Source organism: Didymosphaeria variabile (assembly GCF_027946475.1).
Source record: "Didymosphaeria variabile strain IMI 356815 chromosome Unknown scaffold_8, whole genome shotgun sequence".
Taxonomy (NCBI): Eukaryota; Fungi; Ascomycota; class Dothideomycetes; order Pleosporales; family Didymosphaeriaceae; genus Didymosphaeria; species Didymosphaeria variabile.
The window spans coordinates 2,020,539-2,040,283 of NW_026611627.1; the positions used below are offsets into that span (position 1 = coordinate 2,020,539).

General features: G+C 51.4%; 7 protein-coding genes across 7 annotated transcripts; 5 read left to right on the forward strand and 2 right to left on the reverse strand.

Moving 5' to 3' along the window:
* Window positions 1-329: 329 nt before the first annotated feature.
* N0V89_010904 (uncharacterized protein) lies at window positions 330-1,021 on the forward strand (the record flags this gene model as incomplete). Its single annotated transcript, XM_056219644.1, has 4 exons — window positions 330-332; window positions 385-433; window positions 496-548; window positions 593-1,021. The coding sequence occupies 4 exons, from the start codon at window positions 330-332 to the stop codon at window positions 1,019-1,021; spliced, it is 534 nt and encodes a 177-aa protein (XP_056066771.1).
* A 3,807-nt stretch (window positions 1,022-4,828) lies between these two features.
* N0V89_010905 (uncharacterized protein) lies at window positions 4,829-5,746 on the reverse strand (the record flags this gene model as incomplete). The annotated part of the gene is made up of 1 exon (XM_056219645.1): window positions 4,829-5,746. The coding sequence occupies one exon, from the start codon at window positions 5,744-5,746 to the stop codon at window positions 4,829-4,831; it is 918 nt and encodes a 305-aa protein (XP_056066772.1).
* A 408-nt stretch (window positions 5,747-6,154) lies between these two features.
* Window positions 6,155-7,422, forward strand: N0V89_010906 (uncharacterized protein; the record flags this gene model as incomplete). The annotated part of the gene is made up of 4 exons (XM_056219646.1): window positions 6,155-6,410; window positions 6,459-6,949; window positions 7,004-7,098; window positions 7,152-7,422. 4 exons carry the CDS (start codon window positions 6,155-6,157, stop codon window positions 7,420-7,422), a joined length of 1,113 nt encoding a protein of 370 aa, XP_056066773.1.
* A 940-nt stretch (window positions 7,423-8,362) lies between these two features.
* N0V89_010907 (uncharacterized protein) lies at window positions 8,363-9,939 on the reverse strand (the record flags this gene model as incomplete). Its single annotated transcript, XM_056219647.1, has 4 exons — window positions 8,363-8,509; window positions 8,567-9,002; window positions 9,079-9,543; window positions 9,605-9,939. 4 exons carry the CDS (start codon window positions 9,937-9,939, stop codon window positions 8,363-8,365), a joined length of 1,383 nt encoding a protein of 460 aa, XP_056066774.1.
* A 2,015-nt stretch (window positions 9,940-11,954) lies between these two features.
* Window positions 11,955-12,634, forward strand: N0V89_010908 (uncharacterized protein; the record flags this gene model as incomplete). Its single annotated transcript, XM_056219648.1, has 3 exons — window positions 11,955-11,958; window positions 12,090-12,096; window positions 12,460-12,634. 3 exons carry the CDS (start codon window positions 11,955-11,957, stop codon window positions 12,632-12,634), a joined length of 186 nt encoding a protein of 61 aa, XP_056066775.1.
* A 923-nt stretch (window positions 12,635-13,557) lies between these two features.
* On the forward strand, window positions 13,558-14,805 carry N0V89_010909 (uncharacterized protein; the record flags this gene model as incomplete). Its single annotated transcript, XM_056219649.1, has 5 exons — window positions 13,558-13,861; window positions 13,918-14,059; window positions 14,107-14,423; window positions 14,473-14,517; window positions 14,681-14,805. The coding sequence occupies 5 exons, from the start codon at window positions 13,558-13,560 to the stop codon at window positions 14,803-14,805; spliced, it is 933 nt and encodes a 310-aa protein (XP_056066776.1).
* Window positions 14,806-15,124: 319 nt separating this feature from the next.
* Window positions 15,125-19,278, forward strand: BUB1 (protein kinase; the record flags this gene model as incomplete). Its single annotated transcript, XM_056219650.1, has 3 exons — window positions 15,125-16,099; window positions 16,186-17,002; window positions 17,081-19,278. The coding sequence occupies 3 exons, from the start codon at window positions 15,125-15,127 to the stop codon at window positions 19,276-19,278; spliced, it is 3,990 nt and encodes a 1,329-aa protein (XP_056066777.1).
* Between the last annotated feature and the right edge of the window lie 467 nt (window positions 19,279-19,745).

Sequence of the window (19,745 nt, forward strand, 5' to 3'; positions counted from 1 at the left end):
GGTGCGTATGCGGGCGGGCTGGCTGAGCCCGAAGAGGCGTCGATAGGCCAACGTGGGGAATGCAGAACGTAGATGAGGTAAAGAGCGACTAGGTGAGGCCAGCAGCACAGCAGAAGCAGCGCGCAGTCGAATGTTTGCAACGTGGTCAACGCCAATGTATTTGCAGACAGCATGCCCGTGCATGTGGACGCGATACCACTTGACGTTGCCTGTCGTCACTCGAGCACTGGGCCGAACAAGGTTTAGCACCCACATCAACCAGTGGGGCGGAACTTTACACATCCACCAGCCACTTTGCTCTGCCGACTGCACCCAAGCACTGACTTCACATGGTACGTGTGTATAGCTTCTAATGCCCATGAACTCTACTGAACACACATGCAGGCTCTCAATCCGATAGCATGCGAGCACTGCCGCGCCAAAAAATGCAAATGTGACCGGAACCTGTTCGCAGCATCCTACCGCTCGACACCTTTTGAGGCTGACATTGCGTAGCCCACATTGCTCTCAATGTCAAGCTCTATCTCTGGCTTGCCGCTACACCGAAGGTGGGAAAAGAGGCATTCCTGCAGCTTACATCAACAGCCTGGAGGATAGACTTGCCGAAACCGAGGCAGCGCTGTTTTCAGCGTTGACAACCATCGGCTTGATAGACAACAATGGTGCAGGGTTGGCTCAACTTCTTGTGAACGTCTCAGCTCCATCATTGCGCGGGCGCTCCAAAGTAGAGAAGCAGGACGAATGGAAGCGTCTGCCTTTACGGTCAGGGCAGCAGCTCCTCATCTGGTTAGAGGAGAAGTCACAGACGGACTACCACGCACAGCACCCCGTGCCTTCCCCCCCAAACGAGCACCCTCAGAGCACGCAAAGCGACGAATTCGCAAGCAATGAACCTACCGAGGCTGTCGAGACTTCTGCAGAGCCTTCATCCATAGACAACGCCGCAACCGCCCGCACACCGACCAACATCCACCTAACTACTCAGTTCCAAGACTCGGCTCAATGGAGGAATTACTTCTGACACATCTACCCGTCGATAATTGCACATGGAAACTAAGCATGTGAAAGTGACACTAGTCATGTATGGTCACGTTATTTCGCTTGGGTTTGAAACCCGAGTCACTCTGGATTTGCGGAGATTTGATCCTCCATCCGAGCCACCACCATTCGACTACGCAAAACAGCACAAACCATCGCACGTAACATGGAACGATACGACAGGGAGTCGGAATCCATCACAGAGGGATACGAGCCGCCTTGCAAGCGGAGAAGGTATACTACGACAACACCGTATCCGCCTCGCGAAGTTGGGTTAATGCGCAATATTCCTGGCGACACCATCTCGAGCTTTGTCGGCAGCTCTAGTGGTGTCTACTTCATCCGTTCTGTTTATAGCGCGTTTCGCTCGCATTCCAATTCCAACCCTGCAGCTCCGATCCCATCCCCGGAGGTGCCCGGAGAGGATGACCACCTTCCTTCAGCATCCCCAAATGTATCGAAACGGATATGGCGAGGCAATGAAGTGAGATCTCAAGGATCCTCGACGGTCAACTTCCGGAGCCTAGTCAACTGGAGCCAAAGCTACTTTTCGAATTGGCATCCAGCCTATCCGTTTCTTCATGCCCCAACCGTCCTGGCCTTCTTCGAGAGGCTTTCAGAGAAGCGAGTTGCAATAGAACCCGCCACTTCGGATTTCGAGATTGTAGTTTTAAGAGCCATAATGTCCATCTCTCTTGCGGATCGACGCCAAATCCAATCCGAGAACGAAGATCCCTACCCAGCGGAGCTTGTTTTCCACTCTTACGACGAGGCAATCAGTAGCGTCCAGCACTCATTTTCACGACCAGTTTCCGTGCAATCGCTCCAAGCCGCTCTTAGCGTCCAGCTTTTCCTTGTTTCGATGCTTCGATTCAATGCCGCATCTCGTCTGGGAGGACTCATCATCCGCATGGCTCTTCAAATGGGTCTTCATCGTTGCCCACAACGATACCCTTGCTTTTCGCCTGCTCAAAGAGAACTTCGTCATCGCGTATTCTTCTCACTGTATTGTATCGATCGTTTCATTTGCCAGTCTACTGGTCTTCCGCTCAGCCTTCGCGATGATGACATTGACGGTAAGCAATCCCCTTCCGAGCGAAGACAGTGTATTTGCTAACCATCTTCGATGAACAGTCTGTTATCCTAGCCTCGAGCGTCACGCGGATGGACAATCTTCCTCAGGTGATATCTGCCAATTTGTATGCATGTCTGCATCTAATGACCATTAGACAGTCGGTTGCGGTTGTTGGAATTCTTGTCCCGTCATTGCCATATCCGAGGGGAGATCATGGAATTTAAACATAAGTGCATTCAGCATGCCCAACGGGAGACAGATCAAGCTACAGTCATCACCTCAAAGCTCACAAAACTGGCAAACGACGTTGACGAGTTTATTGACTTTGACGAGAACGACCCACCAACATTATCAGCATTTCACGACACGCTCTTGAAGTTACTGTATCACGAGTCAGTCATATCTTTAAATCGTCCTATCATTGCGTCCAACAGTAGTGGCTCTACTTACGAGGCTGCTTTGCAACAATGCATTGGGTCAGCGCGATCGATCGTTACATCACTACACAGCGCCATTACATCTGCTTCTCAGGAAGGGCAAGCCTCTTTCGCCTTGCTTTGGCCTTCGTTTACGTGGTAAGCAAACAGTGTGCATACCTTGACGGGTTGGTACTAAGTATACTTAAATTCCAGGGCTGTATGGATGAGCACCTTCATATTGTTCCATGCAGCCTACACAAAACACGTATCTACAGCTATGGTTTCAAGGTCAATATGTCTGCGTCAGGCACCGCTCAAATTGCTCACGCGTTGTACAGGTTGGCAGATAAAAGTCTCAAAATACTTGATCACCTAGCGCGCAGAGGAAGCGTTTGGCCCGAGGCCTGTGGTGCAGCCATAAAGGACCTACGAATCCAGCTGACGCGTAATACAAGCAACAAACCAAGAGGCATCAGTGCGATTAGACTCGAAAGGTCAAATCCCTCTCCATATGGTAATGTCACGTCGGCCGCGTCGCCCCATGTGATCGCGCGTTCTATAAGCCAGGCCATGATACCAACGCCTGGAGAGCTTGCACGAGACCGTGATATGGCGGTTGGAACAGGCCCCTCTCCCTCAAATCTACCAGACGTGACAACTTCTGCAACTAGACGTACGCCGATGAAATCGAATAGTTTCGACCATATACCGGCATCAGTGGACGTCAATCTCACCGTCCAAGCAAGCGATAACGATCCTAGCATGCTACCTCTGGGGGACTTCTTAGACAACGGCCTAGCACTGGAACCATCCTTCCAGTATTCGGGTAATGATGACCAGGACCCTTTTGCTGGATTCGATATCCCATTTTGGCTTGGTCAAGATCAATATGCTGGGATGATTAACGAATGGTCCTGAACGAACATTCGCTGGGATGCACATCGATTGCATCAAAGAGTTTTATCAATCGCAAGATGTCCACCGTAAGGTTGTCAATCTCTACTAGTTCGTTCACAGTCGTAGGACTACACCCATCATTATACACCACGAAGCTCATCGAACGGAACCCGCAACATCTTCAGTATGTGTAGTAAACGTTCTCCTACGGTCTCTCCTGTCTCACCCTCCTATTTGACATCTGGAGCACAACCTTCAATACCCAAACGTACGCGATCGTCACGAAGGCAAATGCAGCGTTGCTCGCTATTGCCGTCAAATATTTCGACCCGTCACTATTCAATGCTTTACGTTAGCATGCTGTACATATATACGGATGACGCAATTTACGATAGAGGTCTGCGGTATAGACGTAACTCGCGTTTCCAAGCATATGGATGATCGACAATAAGGCAGCTTTCTTCTCCGCCGTCTGTTTCAGCGTCACGGACACCCAACCCAAGATATCGGGTTGACCGCGTACCCGCCAGAAGCGAACAAGAAGCAAGAGATGTAACTTGCAGTCACATTCTTTATGGTGCATGAAATGATAAAGCCGAGCAACGCAGCATCCGTGCACAAGGTAATGTGCCCAGTCCTCTCATTGAACTTACCCGATGTCGCACAGATGACTTTTCCGAAGAGTCCGGACATCAGGTATGGTGGGCAAGCCATGACGAGCGTGATCGTACGATCGAAGCCGAGACTATTTACAACAATGGTGAAGAAAGCGTTGAAGCTGCAGGCTGAGAGGTGCATGTCCTGCATGACGTAAAATATAGACAAGGATTGCGGATAGCTTGTGCGAACCCAGCACGCGCCCCTTCCGAGGCTTTCAAGCTGACTGTGTCGCTGACTATGCGGTCGTGCACGAGCTGGCCCTCTTCGGAGTGAGCCAGCGGGTTGTGAGAGGGAAGCTGGGAAGCATCCACATGCCGACTATAGCTACAGCGAACGTTACGATACCTATGAAGGTCGTTGCCTTCCTTGTCACGCGGTGAGACATGTATGGGGAGGACGAACCTTCGATGCTGAACAGCCACTTCCATCCTGCCATGCTAATCAGGAAATTTTACTGGGCGTTCATGCGGTGTAATATGGTGTTCACCATTTGACGGGGAGGGGGTGTGGCGTACTAGCATACATTGATCATGTTTCGCTGATAGACAGCTCTATATTACACTGCAATGCAGGTGTGTGTGTGTGTGGAAAAGTGCGAGCACTCGCTTGGAGCGCCAAAAGTCTTATGACCATCTCTTGAGAGGGGAGCAACGAACAGAGTATTTTTATGTCGCTGGTATTTCAACAAGTCACAGACAACTTATCGCTCTTGAACTCTCAAGGAATCTAACTGCCATCTCTAAATGAGCTCGACCTTCTCAACTCCCCTTTCCCTATCCATCACAACCCGGACCTGCCTTCCACTCGTCGATCCAAAAAGACCCTCCCGCAGCCCCTCAAGATATAGCTCGTACGCTGGCATATATCCCCTCACAAAAGCTCTCACACTATCATCCGACATGCCCGCTCCTTTTGCCTTCCACATTGCATGCTCTTGCTGCAGCCTCCACCGATAGACATTCCTCAGATCCTCAGTATCCAGATGTATGAAGAAGTCGAAATGCTGAGGACCCATGAACGTCTCGTTGTACTCAGCTAAAGACCGATTCACTTCCTGGATGTGCGTAAAGTCGTGGTCAGGCAGCGTAACGATGCATTCCGGGTTGTCGTCTGCCGGGGCGGCTTTGGCGGTTTGGTATTTTGACTGTAGGGCGGCGTCTGGCAGAGAGCGAAATCCGACGCACCAGCCTTCGAAGACTACGACGTCTGGTTTGGAAGTGCAGCAGGGCCATGTCTCGTGCGGTGCGCGGTCGCCTTCGCCGTTGAATCTGCTCTTGTCGAAGACGGGTATGTCTACGGCGTTCGCATTGCTGTCGTCCCAGGACCGCAGTGCTTGTAGCGTATCGTGGGCAAGGTGCTGGTCGTGTGTTCCTGGCTGGCCGCGTGTTCGGTATAATTTGTTACCGGGATCTTGCTCTCTCCGCGCTACGAGGTTGTCGTGTGTATGGTAGAAGTCATCCAAGGAGACGGTGATGGCGTTAAGGCTGTACTTGGACGAGAGTAGCTGCACGATCTTGCCAGCCCATGTTGATTTTCCGCTTCCTTGGAGTCCAGTGATACCGAGAACGATGGGGTGGGGTGATAGTTGCTTGTGCGCCCGAAATTTGGGGACCAGCAGTTCCAGGATTCGCTGGACGTTTGAATCCAAGGAGGACATTGTGGAATGTCGAGTCGACGAGGGATCGAGACTTGGACAGCACACTTGCCTGTTTGGTGGAGATGATCAACGTATTGGCAAGTATGGTAACTGGTAACGTGACCGCGGGCCTGAGATGCCGCGGTCTGCGACTACGCACCGGGCCGACGATTGCAGGCGTGGCGTCGTACATTCAAAGTCCGCTGCGGCTAGCGCATTGGGGTCCGGTAGTTGTTTCTGCGGAGAACCCCACCACCAGTCCCCCGCTCTCCATCACCGCGCCCAGAAATCCCATGGGTAGCTGCGCTTTCTTGCTGCGCGTGTGCTGGGCGCAATATCCAAACATCAACGTAACATGTATCTTCTTCCTGTCATCATTCCTCTCCCTCTCTCCTCCAGCTGCCTCGATCCTCACATTCACAAGTCAATATGTCACCAATTGCTGTCCAGCGCAAGTACTCCGTCGCAACCATGGGCGCCGATGGTATTGGCCCCGAAGTCGTCGATGCGAGTGTGCAAGTGATGGAGAAGTTGGTCGAGTTGGACGGCTCATTCCAGCTCGCCTTTGAGAATTTTGACTGGAGCAGCGACCTCTACAAGAAGACCGGAAAATACATCCCAGATGGTGGACTCGATGCGCTCAAGAAACACGATGCGATATTGTTCGGTGCTGTAGGCGCGCCTGGTGGGTTCAGCGTGACACCAAATGTCACGCCTACTAACGATCAATCAGACGTACCTGACCACATCTCTCTTTGGGGTCTCCGGTTAGCTATCTGCCAACCATTTCAGCAGTACGCCAACGTACGTCCCACCAAGATCTTCCGAGGAACGTCATCGCCACTGAGAAAAGCCGAGCACGGCGATCTGGACTGGGTCATCATCCGTGAAAATAGCGAGGGAGAGTATGCAGGCCAAGGCGGGCGATCACACCGCGGTCAGCCATGGGAGACGGCAACCGAAGTAGCCATCTTCTCACGGCACGGTGTCGAGCGCATTATGCGATTTGCATTCCAGTCTGCCCAAAAGCGACCCAGGAAGCTACTCACAGTTGTAACCAAGAGCAATGCTCAAAGAAATGGCATGGTACTCTGGGATGAAGTGGCTTCTGAGGTTGCGAAGGACTTCCCCGACGTTGAGTGGGATAAGATGCTTGTGGATGCCATGACTTGCCGTATGGTTCTTGACCCGAAGTCGTTAGATACCATCGTCGCGACCAACCTTGTGAGGAGCTCTTCGGCACTAATACCGTTACCTTCGTGTGCTGACACCAGCCAGCACGCCGATATCCTTTCTGATCTCGCTGCCGCTCTCGCTGGTTCGATTGGCATTGCACCGACCAGCAATCTTGATCCTACACGACAGAATCCCAGGTAACATCCGGGTTCGCTCGTGACTCGTGTGCCGTGCTAATCGCCGTTGACAGTATGTTCGAGCCAATTCACGGCTCCGCGTTTGACATCACCGGCAAAGGCGTTGCGAATCCTGTCGCGACCTTCTGGACCGCTTCCGAGATGTTGACCTGGCTAGGGGAGGAAGAAGCCGCCAAGAAGATGATGGATGCCGTCGAGGCGGTGACTGAACGGGGCATTGCGACACGCGATCTTGGAGGATCGGCAGGGACGAAGGAAGTGACTGATGCAGTGTGTCAAGAACTTGACAAGATGTACGGAATCGTACCGACTAAGAAAGTTTAGAAATTCGGAGCTCATTGATAGACGGGCATATGAGTGTATGTATAGATATCTCTTCCGTACTGTTAGACTTGAGTGCTGGAGCCAGATCAGGTACCCAGGAGCTAGAGGCAATGCACCTACCTTCCTTAGGTCCAGACCGAGCCCTGCTTAACGTGGCCTAGATCTACCTCACGGATACGCGCAGCACATGAAAGACATGCATCAAATGTCCAGCGTGACCAGAGTTACGGGCGATATAGGTGATCTTTGGGATTCGCCCGCATTGGTTGTTGCATCCCACAGATGGTCAGTACTTGATTGGAAGGACCGATGGAAGTACCGCATATGGTTTTGGAGACTAACCTTGTAATGAGTGTAGAGGAGATCCCCGCCATCGGTGTTTGGTGATCAATTTGACGATTCCGGTAACGAGGACATTGGAGAGCTTGCCACTGGTTGTGGAGACTACAGTGTACATATTCGGCAGTGTCTACCTATTTTCTCGACTTACCCTTCTTTCTTCGACTGCATTGACTCGAACCCTAGCAGAGTAGGCTCCTCGCACGTACCCTCCTCTGCGTTCCAAGCTTATGGGTTGCGGTCTATTTTCCGGAATATCCGGTGATATCCGGCGGGCTCATGACTAGAGCTTTACCAAGATTAAGCCTTCAAAGTGCTGCGATGATGCGACACATTAGCAGCAGTCACTCACGAAAGATCGCGCATACACGAAGAAGCGCTTTGATACATATGTAGGAACAGCTCTTGTACGGGATGGTCATACCTGGTGATAGGTAATTGGTGATATTTATGGCTCGTCGAGTATGCTGAGTGTAGTCAGGATGTGGCTTCGCAAGTCTGGAGGCGCGTTCTTTTAGTCAACCTGATAACTGCAACGTATTTGAACAAGGTTCGAACATGTGTATGTGTTCAGCTACAATAGCAATCCAGGCGTCTACTCTTAGTTCCTTCGCTTAAGCCTGCAGATAACATCTGTCTGCACGATGAAACTGGCGTTGTGTATCTTCCAAGGCCGATTGTGGGCCATTTCCACGCTAAAGTTGCGCAACATCGCAGGCACAAGCTTGTGAATCTCAGCAAGCGCAAGCTATAAGTCATCTACTTAGCGAGTTGTAGGAGGACCATTATTTAGGAGCCAACTTACGTTTTTGCCAGCACATGGCCGGGTTCCCACCCCAAATCCGAGATATGCCCTGTCCATGGCTTTGCATCGTTCTTCGCTCTCTAGCCATCGCTCTGGCTTAAAAACATCGGCATCTTGACCGAAGACTTCCTTGTCCATGTGTACGATATGCGGATTCATTCCAACTCGGTAGCCAGGCGGGATGAACTGCCCTGACAGCTTAATGCCTTCGGGTGGTGAGTATCTCTGTATTTGGACGGCAAAACTGGGGAATATTCTGGAGGCTTCCTTGATGACGGCGCAGACATAAGGGCAAGACGCGACAACCTCTTGGTGTTGAGGAGGCCAGCTGAGCTTCCCGGAAGCGAAAGCTTCGTCAACCTCGGCAGTGGCCTTGGCCATGGTCTCAGGGTTCTTCATCATGTAGTAGAAAATAGAACGAAGTAGGATGGACGTGCTATCTGCACCAGCCATACTAAACGAAGAGACTCAGTGAGGTGGACTGGACAAAGGCGTCGCTCTTCGAAACTTACATTCCGACATGCATCTCTGCCATGACGTTGTGCTCTGTGAAGTTGACTTTCTCTCCTTTTTCGTGCACAATCGTGAGTAGCTGAGAAAGGATATCATGGCGCTTGGAAGTGGCTTCTTCAGCAGCCTTCATCTGTTCCTTTGTGTTCTGAATGGCAATGGCCCTGATGCCGTCTACTGCAATTACAGCTTTCAGAAGTTTTGGAACAGCGACAGCAGACGCCATTACGGGATAGCGTAAGTAGGTTGGGGTCATAGTGATAACTGAGAGAAAAGGCACTGAATATGAGATTGCAACGTCAGTAGTTGACTCCAGCATGGACGATTTGGGCGCAAAATCGTTGTAATCTGAAAGATACTTACTGGCCAAATGAACAGACTCAATGTATTTACCATGATCATGACGATTTTCCATGAAGCCGAATTGTTTCCCAAAGAACACAGTGCCGATGATATCGAATGCGTACCTTGGAACATGTCAGGCTCGTCTTGCATTGGGGACTCAATTACACATACATTTCCAGCCACAGTCCAAAGTCGAAGCTCTCTTCTTTATCGGCGAATTCTCCCATACGGTTGATGAACAGACGCACACAATCATCCATATGGTCTTCATTCCGCAGAACGCTACCCATTGTGAAGGCGCCGGCAATAATCTTCTTGTAGGCTGCATGGTCTTTGTTGAGCAACGTGGTGAACATGTCCGGGCGCTCGTGGAACTGAGGCACTGCACGCCATGGGAGGTACCAAACCGTCTTCTCCAACGGCTTTTGCATGCGATAGATGATCGGTATCTCGGTGGGATTGGCCGAACAGACCTCATCGGGAGCAATGCGAACAAGAGGACCATATTGATCATGCATTTTGCGAAGTTCGATCTCGAGATCTCCTACATGCATCCTCCACATGAGCCATGTCCGCGAAACAGAGGGCCACAGTGGCGCAGGAACCGTTGCGAGGGGATGCAAGGTACGTGTGTATATGATCCAACCGGTATAATAAACGACGAAAGCCAGAGGCAAGAAGACAACGGTCCAAACGCTCAGATTCGGACCGAATGGGAGAAGTGTTAGAAGCGCCATTGAAAATAGAAGCTGTGCGAGTTTGGCAATGCAGCTCGTGCAGCAATTTGGCCCGTTGAGCTGGATTAACAGATGGAACTCGATTCGTTCGAGACTCGCACCACAAGCGGGGGTAGATGGAGTGATAATCCACCTTGCCCCCACATGGCGACCGTTGCTACCGATCCCAGAAGGAGTGTAGTTTAGGGATTGACACGCTTAGCTTGTGCAAAAGTAAGTACGAGCCGGGTCTGTACAAGGGAGCAAAAAGGTCCAACGTTTCAAGCATGTGGGACGCGAACACGCGATGCTGGGGTGTCAAGGCTCTTTCGGCTTAGACCACCCACAAAAATCCTGTCAATGTCGTACGATGAAGTATTCGAGACTGCACGCTCCGCTCGGACATGTAGAAAAGGGAGAATGCTGCATCTGAAGCGCCTCCCCGCAGCAGGCATACGTACACTAGCGTCCCCAGCTAACGGCTCGGCCCTCTAGACGATACCTAATGGACTCGTGCAACAGAATACCGTTGTTCCCTGCGAAGGATTCATAAAACCTTTCCCCCGGCAAACCCTATCACGGCACACTGCCGATGCGAAACCCATGTTGCCGCTAGCCATGCCTTGCGGTGATTCCGACGGTTGTTTTTCCCTCTTGCTTCATCGTTGACTCCTCTGCTTTCCGCAGACTCTGGCTTGCCAAAAGTTCACCGTGGTATCCTTCGTTGATACTCACGATGCGGTGGACGAGCTTTTTGGGCGTCGTGCTTGCTCTCTTCAGCTTCGCGATATGTCCGGTGTTGGCCCAGCTTCCTGACTGCGCTGTAAGGACTCCTCGCCACGAGTGTTGGACGACGGAACACTGACATCTTCTAGCAAACATGTTTTGTGTCGGCTGTCGGGAGCCAGACAGAATGCGCACCCGATGATATGCCCTGCATTTGCGCATCAGCTTCGATAAATGCAGCGATACAAGGCTGTGTAGGCACGGCATGGCAAGTCTCTCAGGTACAAAGTGGATGTGTCTTCCAGCAAAGGCGGAGAGAAACCCTCTTGATTGTGTATCTAAGACACAAGGAAAGAGTCTTCTGTTCGCTTAGCTGAGACACGAGCGAAGGTACCATCCCCACTTCTTGGAGACATACACTGACTTTGTACCTTCGGGTCGTGCAGTACTATCAGGCAAGCTCTAAGTACGCCTCACCACGATACTGCAAGCCTCACAAACTTACCTAAACAGTCGCTGTTAACACAACACAAACCATGTGTGGGGCGCCGATTCGTGACAAAAGCGACAAACTGTTATGGGTCTCTGTTGTGTCCGGCATCCTTGCGTTTCTGGCGATAGTCATGCGGTCGACTGTTGCATTCCTATCTGAGAGTTGGAGATGGGACGACGCATGCGCCATTACGGCCTGGACCTTCTCCATACCTTTGACAGTCTTACAATTCATTACGCCTGGTCTTGGACTTGGAAAGGATACATGGACAGTCGAAACGAATAACATAATCAAAGTCCTGCAAGTCAGTCACGAACCAGCATCTGTAGATAAAACATGAGCTGACCTTTCCAGATGATCTATGCGTCGCAAGCTGGTTACTTCATCACGATCGGTTTCACCAAGTTGACTTTTCTCTTCTTCTTCCTGTACATCTTTCCGACCAAAGGTGTCCGCACCACAGTTTTCATACTCATGGGCATAACCGTATGCCATTCGTTGGGATTCGAACTGGCGTTGATCTTCTCTTGTCGCCCGATAAAGGCCGTCTGGACTGGTTGGATGAGAGAGGAGCCTTTTGAATACTGCATGAATCAGAATGCGTTCATATATGCCGCAGCCGGTACGAACATTGCCATTGATCTGGGCGTTTTAGCGGTGCCAATACCGCAGCTGGTGAAGCTAAAGCTGAGCCTAAGACGGAAATTCTTCCTGCTTTGTATCTTTAGTGTAGGGATCTTGTGAGTATGTTCTCTGCTAGCTTGCGGATTGGCTAACTGACATGTTCATAGGACGATGATAGTCTCATGCATACGTATACAGACGATCGCTACATATGGTAATTCGGCAAACCCTATGTACGACAGTCTGGAAGCAGCTCTCTATTCGGTGCTAGAGCAGAATGTTGGAATAGTCTGCATTTGCATGCCTCTGTTTCGACGGTTTTTCGGCCATCTGTTCCCCAGGTGCTTTGGATCTTCTCAAGATGATTCGGACTTCAAGGTATGATACTCGAACACCAGTTTGAGGTCTGGGACGATCGACTAACTAGGCCTTTACACCTGACAGTATGACGATGAGACGCCCAATGCTAGACTATCCAGTGGAAAGCGAAGCACACCGAAGAAGAAGTCGACCTTGGATGGCAGTCTGTTCGAGACTCAGGGGACTCAGATTACGAAGACCGTGGACACAAGGATAACGTCGGCCCAATTGGATGACGAGGTGCGCCTTGTGGAGCTGCAGACGAACGGCAAGCATTTGGCACCGAGCGCATGATCTGTTGAGAGCCCATCCAATGCAGCAGTTCGGCTTTTCGCGGATGTGTGCTGCACACTTGGCTTCTTCTGACCTAGGAAAGCCTGTCAGTTTCAGCTGCCGTAATGGCTCGCTTGGGACAGCCACTCGGCTAGCAGAAGAAGACCTCTGGATGTATGCCAGCTGTAGAGGGATATACAGATGATCTAGGCATCACCTCGGTGGTTGAAGGTCGTTGAACATGCTCGTTTCAAGACTCTCGGAGTTGGAGTGGCGTTAACTCCATTGGTGTTTTGGGATGTGGGTTCTCGAATGTTGTCCAAGACAGATTCACGATACACGATACACCGGATCGGAACTTGCATTTATCCGTATATCAGTTGCCATACTCTTTGCCTTATTGCCGAGCTACAGGAAGTTGGAGAGCCCGACGAGCCGGCTTTGGACTCTACGTCACGTTGCGAAGGAAGAGAACAGCTCCTGGAAAGCACTCCGTGGAGATGGAAGGTCGTGCCGTGGCATGACTCGCTCGATCGTGGAAAGCATCCGTTGCGGGGTTGCGGGGTGAGGGTCTTGGACGTGCAGCCCGTGGCTGATTGTCGGGAACCATCTTCCTCATGGCTAGCGGTTGAGCTTTCCCGCCAGGTTCGCAATGCTGGGAGAAGCGTATACCACGCCGCAAGCCGGCATTAGACGCGCCTGTCGCATTTTCCTCATCTTGGGGACTAGCAACTACTTCGATCAATAGTTATGATGAGTTCCAAGACAATGTTTGCGCAGCAGTACGCGGATTCCACGGCGAGCAACACCATATTACTGATGGTAGTGCTAGATACGATGCGCGCGACAACAAACTCCATCTGAATCAGGTTCCAATACCAGAACCTCGCGAACACGAACTGCTGATCAAGATTAAAAATGCCTCCCTCTGCCATTCCGACGTCATGCTATTCGAGCCGAACGACCAAGGTCTCATCCTGGGGAAGAACCCCGTCACTATCGGGCACGAAGCCACCGGAACTGTTGTTGGTCGCGGATCAGGAGTGGCTGCGAACACGTTCCAAGAAGGCGACAATGTCGGGTTCCTTTGCGCCGTAGAATGCTGCTTTGATTGTACAAATTGCAGGACGGTGCACAACTCGTGGTGCATCACAGGCAACACGAAGATGCAAGGTTTTACGCTAGATGGGTACTTCCAAGAGTATGCTGTTGTTGATGCCCGGGCTGCCATGGTCTTGCCCAAAGGACGTACGTGGACGAGAGGAGAGGAACAGGAGTCACGGGCCGAGTTAACATACATACAGTCGATGTCAATACGGCCGCACCACTGTTTTGTGCAGGTGTCACCGCCTTTCATGGAATCCAAGATTGCGAACTCAAGCCTGGACAGTGGGTTGCTGTGATTGGGTGCGGTGGCCTAGGCCACTTAGGTATCCAGTATGCAAAGTAAGAGGCATGGGTCACCCATTATCTCGTTTGTTGACGACCGATAGAGCTATGGGCCTCAAAGTCATCGGACTAGACATTGCCGACCAAGCTCTTGAGGAGGCAAAGACTTGTGGCGCCGACCGAGTCTTCAACTCGATCAAAGATAAGGACTGGAAGGAGAGGGTGCTTGAGATCACAGGCGGAGGTGTCGATGCTGCAGTAAACTTCACCGCATCAAAACAATCGTACGACGATTGTCCCCCAATTATCAAGCCCGGTCAGGGTCTGCTTATGGTCGTTGGCATTCCCCGAGAACCGCTACACTTGAATGCTTTGGATATCGCTCTTGGTCGATATCGGGTGAAGGGTTCCAACAACGGAAGTGAGTGTACATGAAGCGGGACCTTTTCGACACATCTGACGGTGATTAGCCTGTTACAACATGCGACCGGCTATCGAGTTCAGCGCGAAGCACAGTACGCAATGTCGGGGTACAAAGTGGTTGTTCAGGCCAGCCGAGACTCTAGGCCTTGCACCTCCACGGCTGAGATGTTCCAACATTGGTAGCTGGCTAGAACACCTACTTTACCCACTTCTCCGATTCCGAACATTACACTGACTTTGTACCCCCCTCTTTAGACATCACGCCGCACCAGTCGCTTTACCGACTAGACGAGCTGCCGAAGATGATTGAACTGATGAATTCGCACAAAGCACAGGGTCGCATGGGCGTAATCTTCGACGGAGGGAAGAGCAATCTGTAGAGTGAGATATTTGGCCCCAGGATGTACTTTAATGGGCATGGATGCACTTTTGGGAATGTTACGAGATGAACGTGTAGCTACCTTTACATGTACATGTGCAGGCATGAGTGACGTCGGCCCTTCCCTGTGCGGTTGCTCGGGAAACCGCGGCCCACGCCGCTTTCGGCTCAAGCGTCCGCGGCTGCATCAACACGGCGCGCCCCACCTTGCTGCATCCTCGACACGACCTTGACAATAACGACGCGCGCAGCTAAGCCTGCTGGACTTTGTTTGTAGTAAAGAACATTTTTTTCCTTCCTCTTGATACCCAGACGGCGCCATGGGCTCCGATGATTTGATCGATTTCGAGGTGATCGAGAACCAGAAGGAGAACATTCAGTCTCTTCCTAGCGGCCGCTCCGCGAAGGCACTCGCAAAGCTCTACACACCTCCACTCTCTTCTGCTGCAGGCAAAGCACCATCTCCATCACAGATACAAGATGCGCATGGCGAACAGCGCCAGGAATTTGAGAAGGAGCTCCAGGCAATAGACGAGTCCGACGACCCACTTGATGTTTATGATCGCTACGTCAAATGGACGCTCGACGCATATCCTTCCGCACAAAATACACCACAGTCACAGCTCTGCCCACTGCTTGAGCGTGCGACGAAAGCCTTCCAGTCCTCCTCGCACTACAAGAACGATCCGCGCTACCTAAAGATGTGGCTGCACTACATCCACCTCTTCTCTGATGCGCCACGAGAGACGTTTGCATACCTCGCGCGACACGAGATTGGCGATAAGCTCGCCCTATACTATGAAGAGTTTGCAGCTTGGCTGGAAACTGCCGGACGTTGGACGCAGGCCGAGGAGGTGTACAGCATGGGAATTGACAAAGAAGCACGCCCTGTCGAGCGTCTTGTTCGCAAGTACGGCGAATTCCAGCACCGCTTCGAGAGCCGATCGCAGCAGGCCGCTGAACCTACTAGCCCTGCGCTACCTACCGTACGACCTGCGCTCGCAGCCAAGGTTGACCCTTTCGCAACTGGACCGGCAGACCCACAGGCACAGAGTCGGGCACAGATTGGAGGCACTTCCTCAAGGTCCGCCAAGCCGAAGCTCGCCATTTTCTCTGACGGCGACGAATTACCGAAACCCGGTTCCAGTGGAAGCTCGAAAGCATGGGATAGCATTGGGTCTCTAGCAGACCGAAAGAAGGAGAACACCCCTGAGGTTCGGTCTTGGATTGGGGAAACACTGAAGGTCGGAAAAAAGAACACCGGCGTTCAGAAGATGATGATTTTCAAGGACGAGGTAAGGCTTACAAGTCCTCAATAACCCTACATATATTTACAAGCACAGGACTAACTGGTTTGGCTTTTGCCTTTTGTGTATTATAGACTACACTAGTGCCTAATGACGAACATGCAATGCCTCACCCAGTCCACTTAGAAGAGCCGACTGTGAATCCGAGAACCGGGAACAAAGAAGTTCGGTTTGCAAACTATCAACTGATTTACCCCAGGCGTGGTTTAGAGTACTCTTTCGAAGAGTTGCGAGCGCAGCATCGTGGATGGCTGAACGTTGACTGGGAAGCAACGCGAAGACTTGAGGAGGAAAAGGCTAACGCCACCACTGTTGTGGCTGTCGAAGAGGCACCTACGCTTCGGGAGATATCGCCTGCATTCCACGAGCAAATGGAAGTCAACGAGAAGATTCCATTTCACGTAGATGCGAAGTCAGCTCCCGAATTCGTGCCTTCACCGTTGGCAGAGGACAACAAGCGGTCCGCCGACAAGCTTCAAATCCACATAGATGTGGAGCCAGCTCCAGTGCTGGAAGAGAATCGGAGTAGTGCTAGCACAAGACTTTTGATCCACGTCGATAATGGAGAACCGGAACGACCAGTCTCGCCTGCGCAAAACGTGCAGAAGAAGGCCAATAAGTCATTTGCTGTTCTTGCGGATGAAGAGCCAAAGCCACAGACAACGTTGCTGGCAGAACAAGAACCAAAAAGAGAACCCCTCAAGACTCAAACTGTGCCTCTGAAAGGCCTCGAAGAAGGGACAAGCTTCAATGATGAGAACACACCTCCGTCGCAGCTAGAGATAGAGAAGGCGAAGGCCACTAAGAAGGCTAGACGAGAAGAGCGCTCTAATCGAACCCGGAAGATTAAGGTGATGGAGGTCAAGGAAATTCGGAACGAGACGCAGACCAGTGAGTAGTGGACACACGCGCTTTCCACCTAAAGTCACTGACACGGTAAAGTTCAAGCAAACTTGGATTCTCCCACAGGTCGCAAGATTCGACGTAAGAAGCTGGGCAAAGAAGCAACGATGACCCTGCACACCAAAGAGGCCATGGAAGAGATTTATGATATCTTCAATGAACCTCTAAAGGAGGTTACGGAGACAGCTACCGAGGTTCAGAGCGAAGAAGAGATGAGCGATGGCGATGATGACGATGACTACAATAGTGCTGGTGAGAGTACAGGGACTGGCCACCTGTCTTGCGCCACGAGCGAATTTGGAGACGAGACAACTGCCGCCGACTTCACCCTTGGCACGACAATTGGGGAGGATGAGGTCGAAGAGAGCGAGGTGGACGTAACCGATACCAAGAGCGTATCAGCATGGTCCGAATTCACCGAAAGCAAACACGTACCAAAGGAACATAGACGCTCTGAATCAGGAGACGAGAGCGACGGTCCAGGGGAGGATTCGTTCAGCGAAGTGTCCCACTCGCACGATCATATTGATAAGCAAGCCGAAGATCTTGTTACACCAACGTCTCCAGAGCTACCCTCGCATTCGTTACCGACACACTATATGCCTGTTCCTCCGGACAACTACGATGCACCTACAGGACCGTATCGTGACCCTGCCTTCGCCGCTAACAACCGCCTGCCATTCATGACGCCAATCGTCGAGAAGACTGAATCCTCACTGGGAATTGCAACGGCCCATGCTCAGAAGGATTATTTCTCGGCCAAGACGCCTTCACGCTCGAAAGGTACCCCGGCCATTATCGAAGACGATGGCGAGCCTTGGAGCAGTCCTCTTCAAAAAGGGCTTGCGCCGTCTGTTGATGGTCCAGGAAAAGTTACCAAACTTGCACTCCGGGAGACAACGCCGGTGAGGAAGCCTCTGGCCGAGTCAGAACCAGCCGCAGTAGTCATGAAGGATGCTGGAGTTGAAGACACGGAGCCGAAAGGCCCTATCATTCGGGATACACAGTGCAACCCTGTTGATGAACTGATACGAGAAACTATCCTCCGAGAGATACAACCCCCGCTAGAAACGTACGATGGATATTTCGCGGATACAGAATGCACTTACGGCAAGGGCGCAGATATTCGAAAGTACACCAAAGCTATGTCTAAGATAAATAACCGAGCCTCTGGCGACAAAACGACAGCGAACCTCATAGTACCGCCGACCCTTCGCTTCCCTGGTAGCGAGAGGATGTATACTGTTAAGAAGGAGCTTGGAAAGGGCGCTTTCGCTCCGGTGTATCTAGCTGAGAGTACCTGTGTTGAGGAAGATCAGGACGAGGATCAGCCTATACAAACGGGCAAGTGCGAATTCGGCGTCAAACGTCATTCTTTGGAAGCATTCAAGATGGAGGAGCCGCCTTCGCCATGGGAGTTCTATATTATGCGGCAAGCCAAAAAGCGATTGAACGCCTCTCGCGCAGCAGAATCGGTCATCTACGCGTACGAGATGCACCTGTTCAAAGACGAGTGCTATTTGATTGAGGAGTTCAAAGATCAAGGCACACTTCTTGACCTAGTCAATGTTGCTCGTGCAGATAATGGTGTCATGGATGAGCAGCTCGCGATGTTCTTCACCATCGAACTCTTCCGGACAGTAGAGGCGCTGCACTCTAAGAGCCTGATCCATGGCGACCTGAAGGCCGATAATATCCTCGTTCGCTTTGATGCATTATCAAAAGACGAGCAATGGAATCTCCAATATAAGCGCGACGGTACGAATGGTTGGGCCTCGAAGGGCATCACCCTGATCGATTTTGGCCGTGGTATCGACATGAAGGCCTTCAAACCCGATGTGCAGTTCATTGCCGACTGGCCCACTACAGAAGCCGACTGCGCCGAGATGCGCGAACTACGACCATGGACGTATCAGATCGACTACCACGGTCTCGCAGGAATCATTCACAACCTTCTCTTCGGCAAGTATATCTCAACTACCGCGGAGAGGGCAGCCACGCTTGGTGCTGGCGCAACGAAGACGTACCGCATCAAGGAAAACCTGAAGAGGTACTGGCAGACTGAGATTTGGCAGGAAGCCCTGGATTTGTTGTTGAATCCATTGATGCATTTGGAAGTTGAAGAGGGCCGGAAAATGCCAGTTTTGAAGGGGATGATGGACGTGAGAGGGAAGATGGAAGTTTGGCTGGAAAGCAACTGCGAGAAAGGGCTCGGTCTCAAGGCGTTGGTGAGGAAGATGGAGGAAGCCGTCAAGAGGAGGTAATCCCACATGCACTTACATTGATGCTTTGTTAGTCAGCACGGCGTATTGGATGCATTGCTTAGAGCTGTTCGATGACGTTATGAATACATGTAATTCAATCTACACATCTTGATGCAATCTAGATCGTGATTACGAAAGTACGTGTATTGCAAGTAGTAAGTGTGTCACTGACTGTGGACGTAAGTCTACTATTGTGTTCCTGCTGGTATGAGGGGTGGCGCGCACGGCCACAATAGACGTTAGTGGGGAACGTCGGCCGTGGCAGCCTTGAGCCTGGGGAACTTCACCTCAAACATACACTCACTCAATTTCCACCTCCACATGAAGATTGAGATCTTCAAGCTACGGTCACTTCAAATTTCGATTACCCAACTTCCTTTGAGCCTCGAATTTCCACAGCTGGTGGGCACACCTACCGGACAGGTGCGACCGCGCCTTACAACGCCCCGCGTTTCTCGACACCCGCA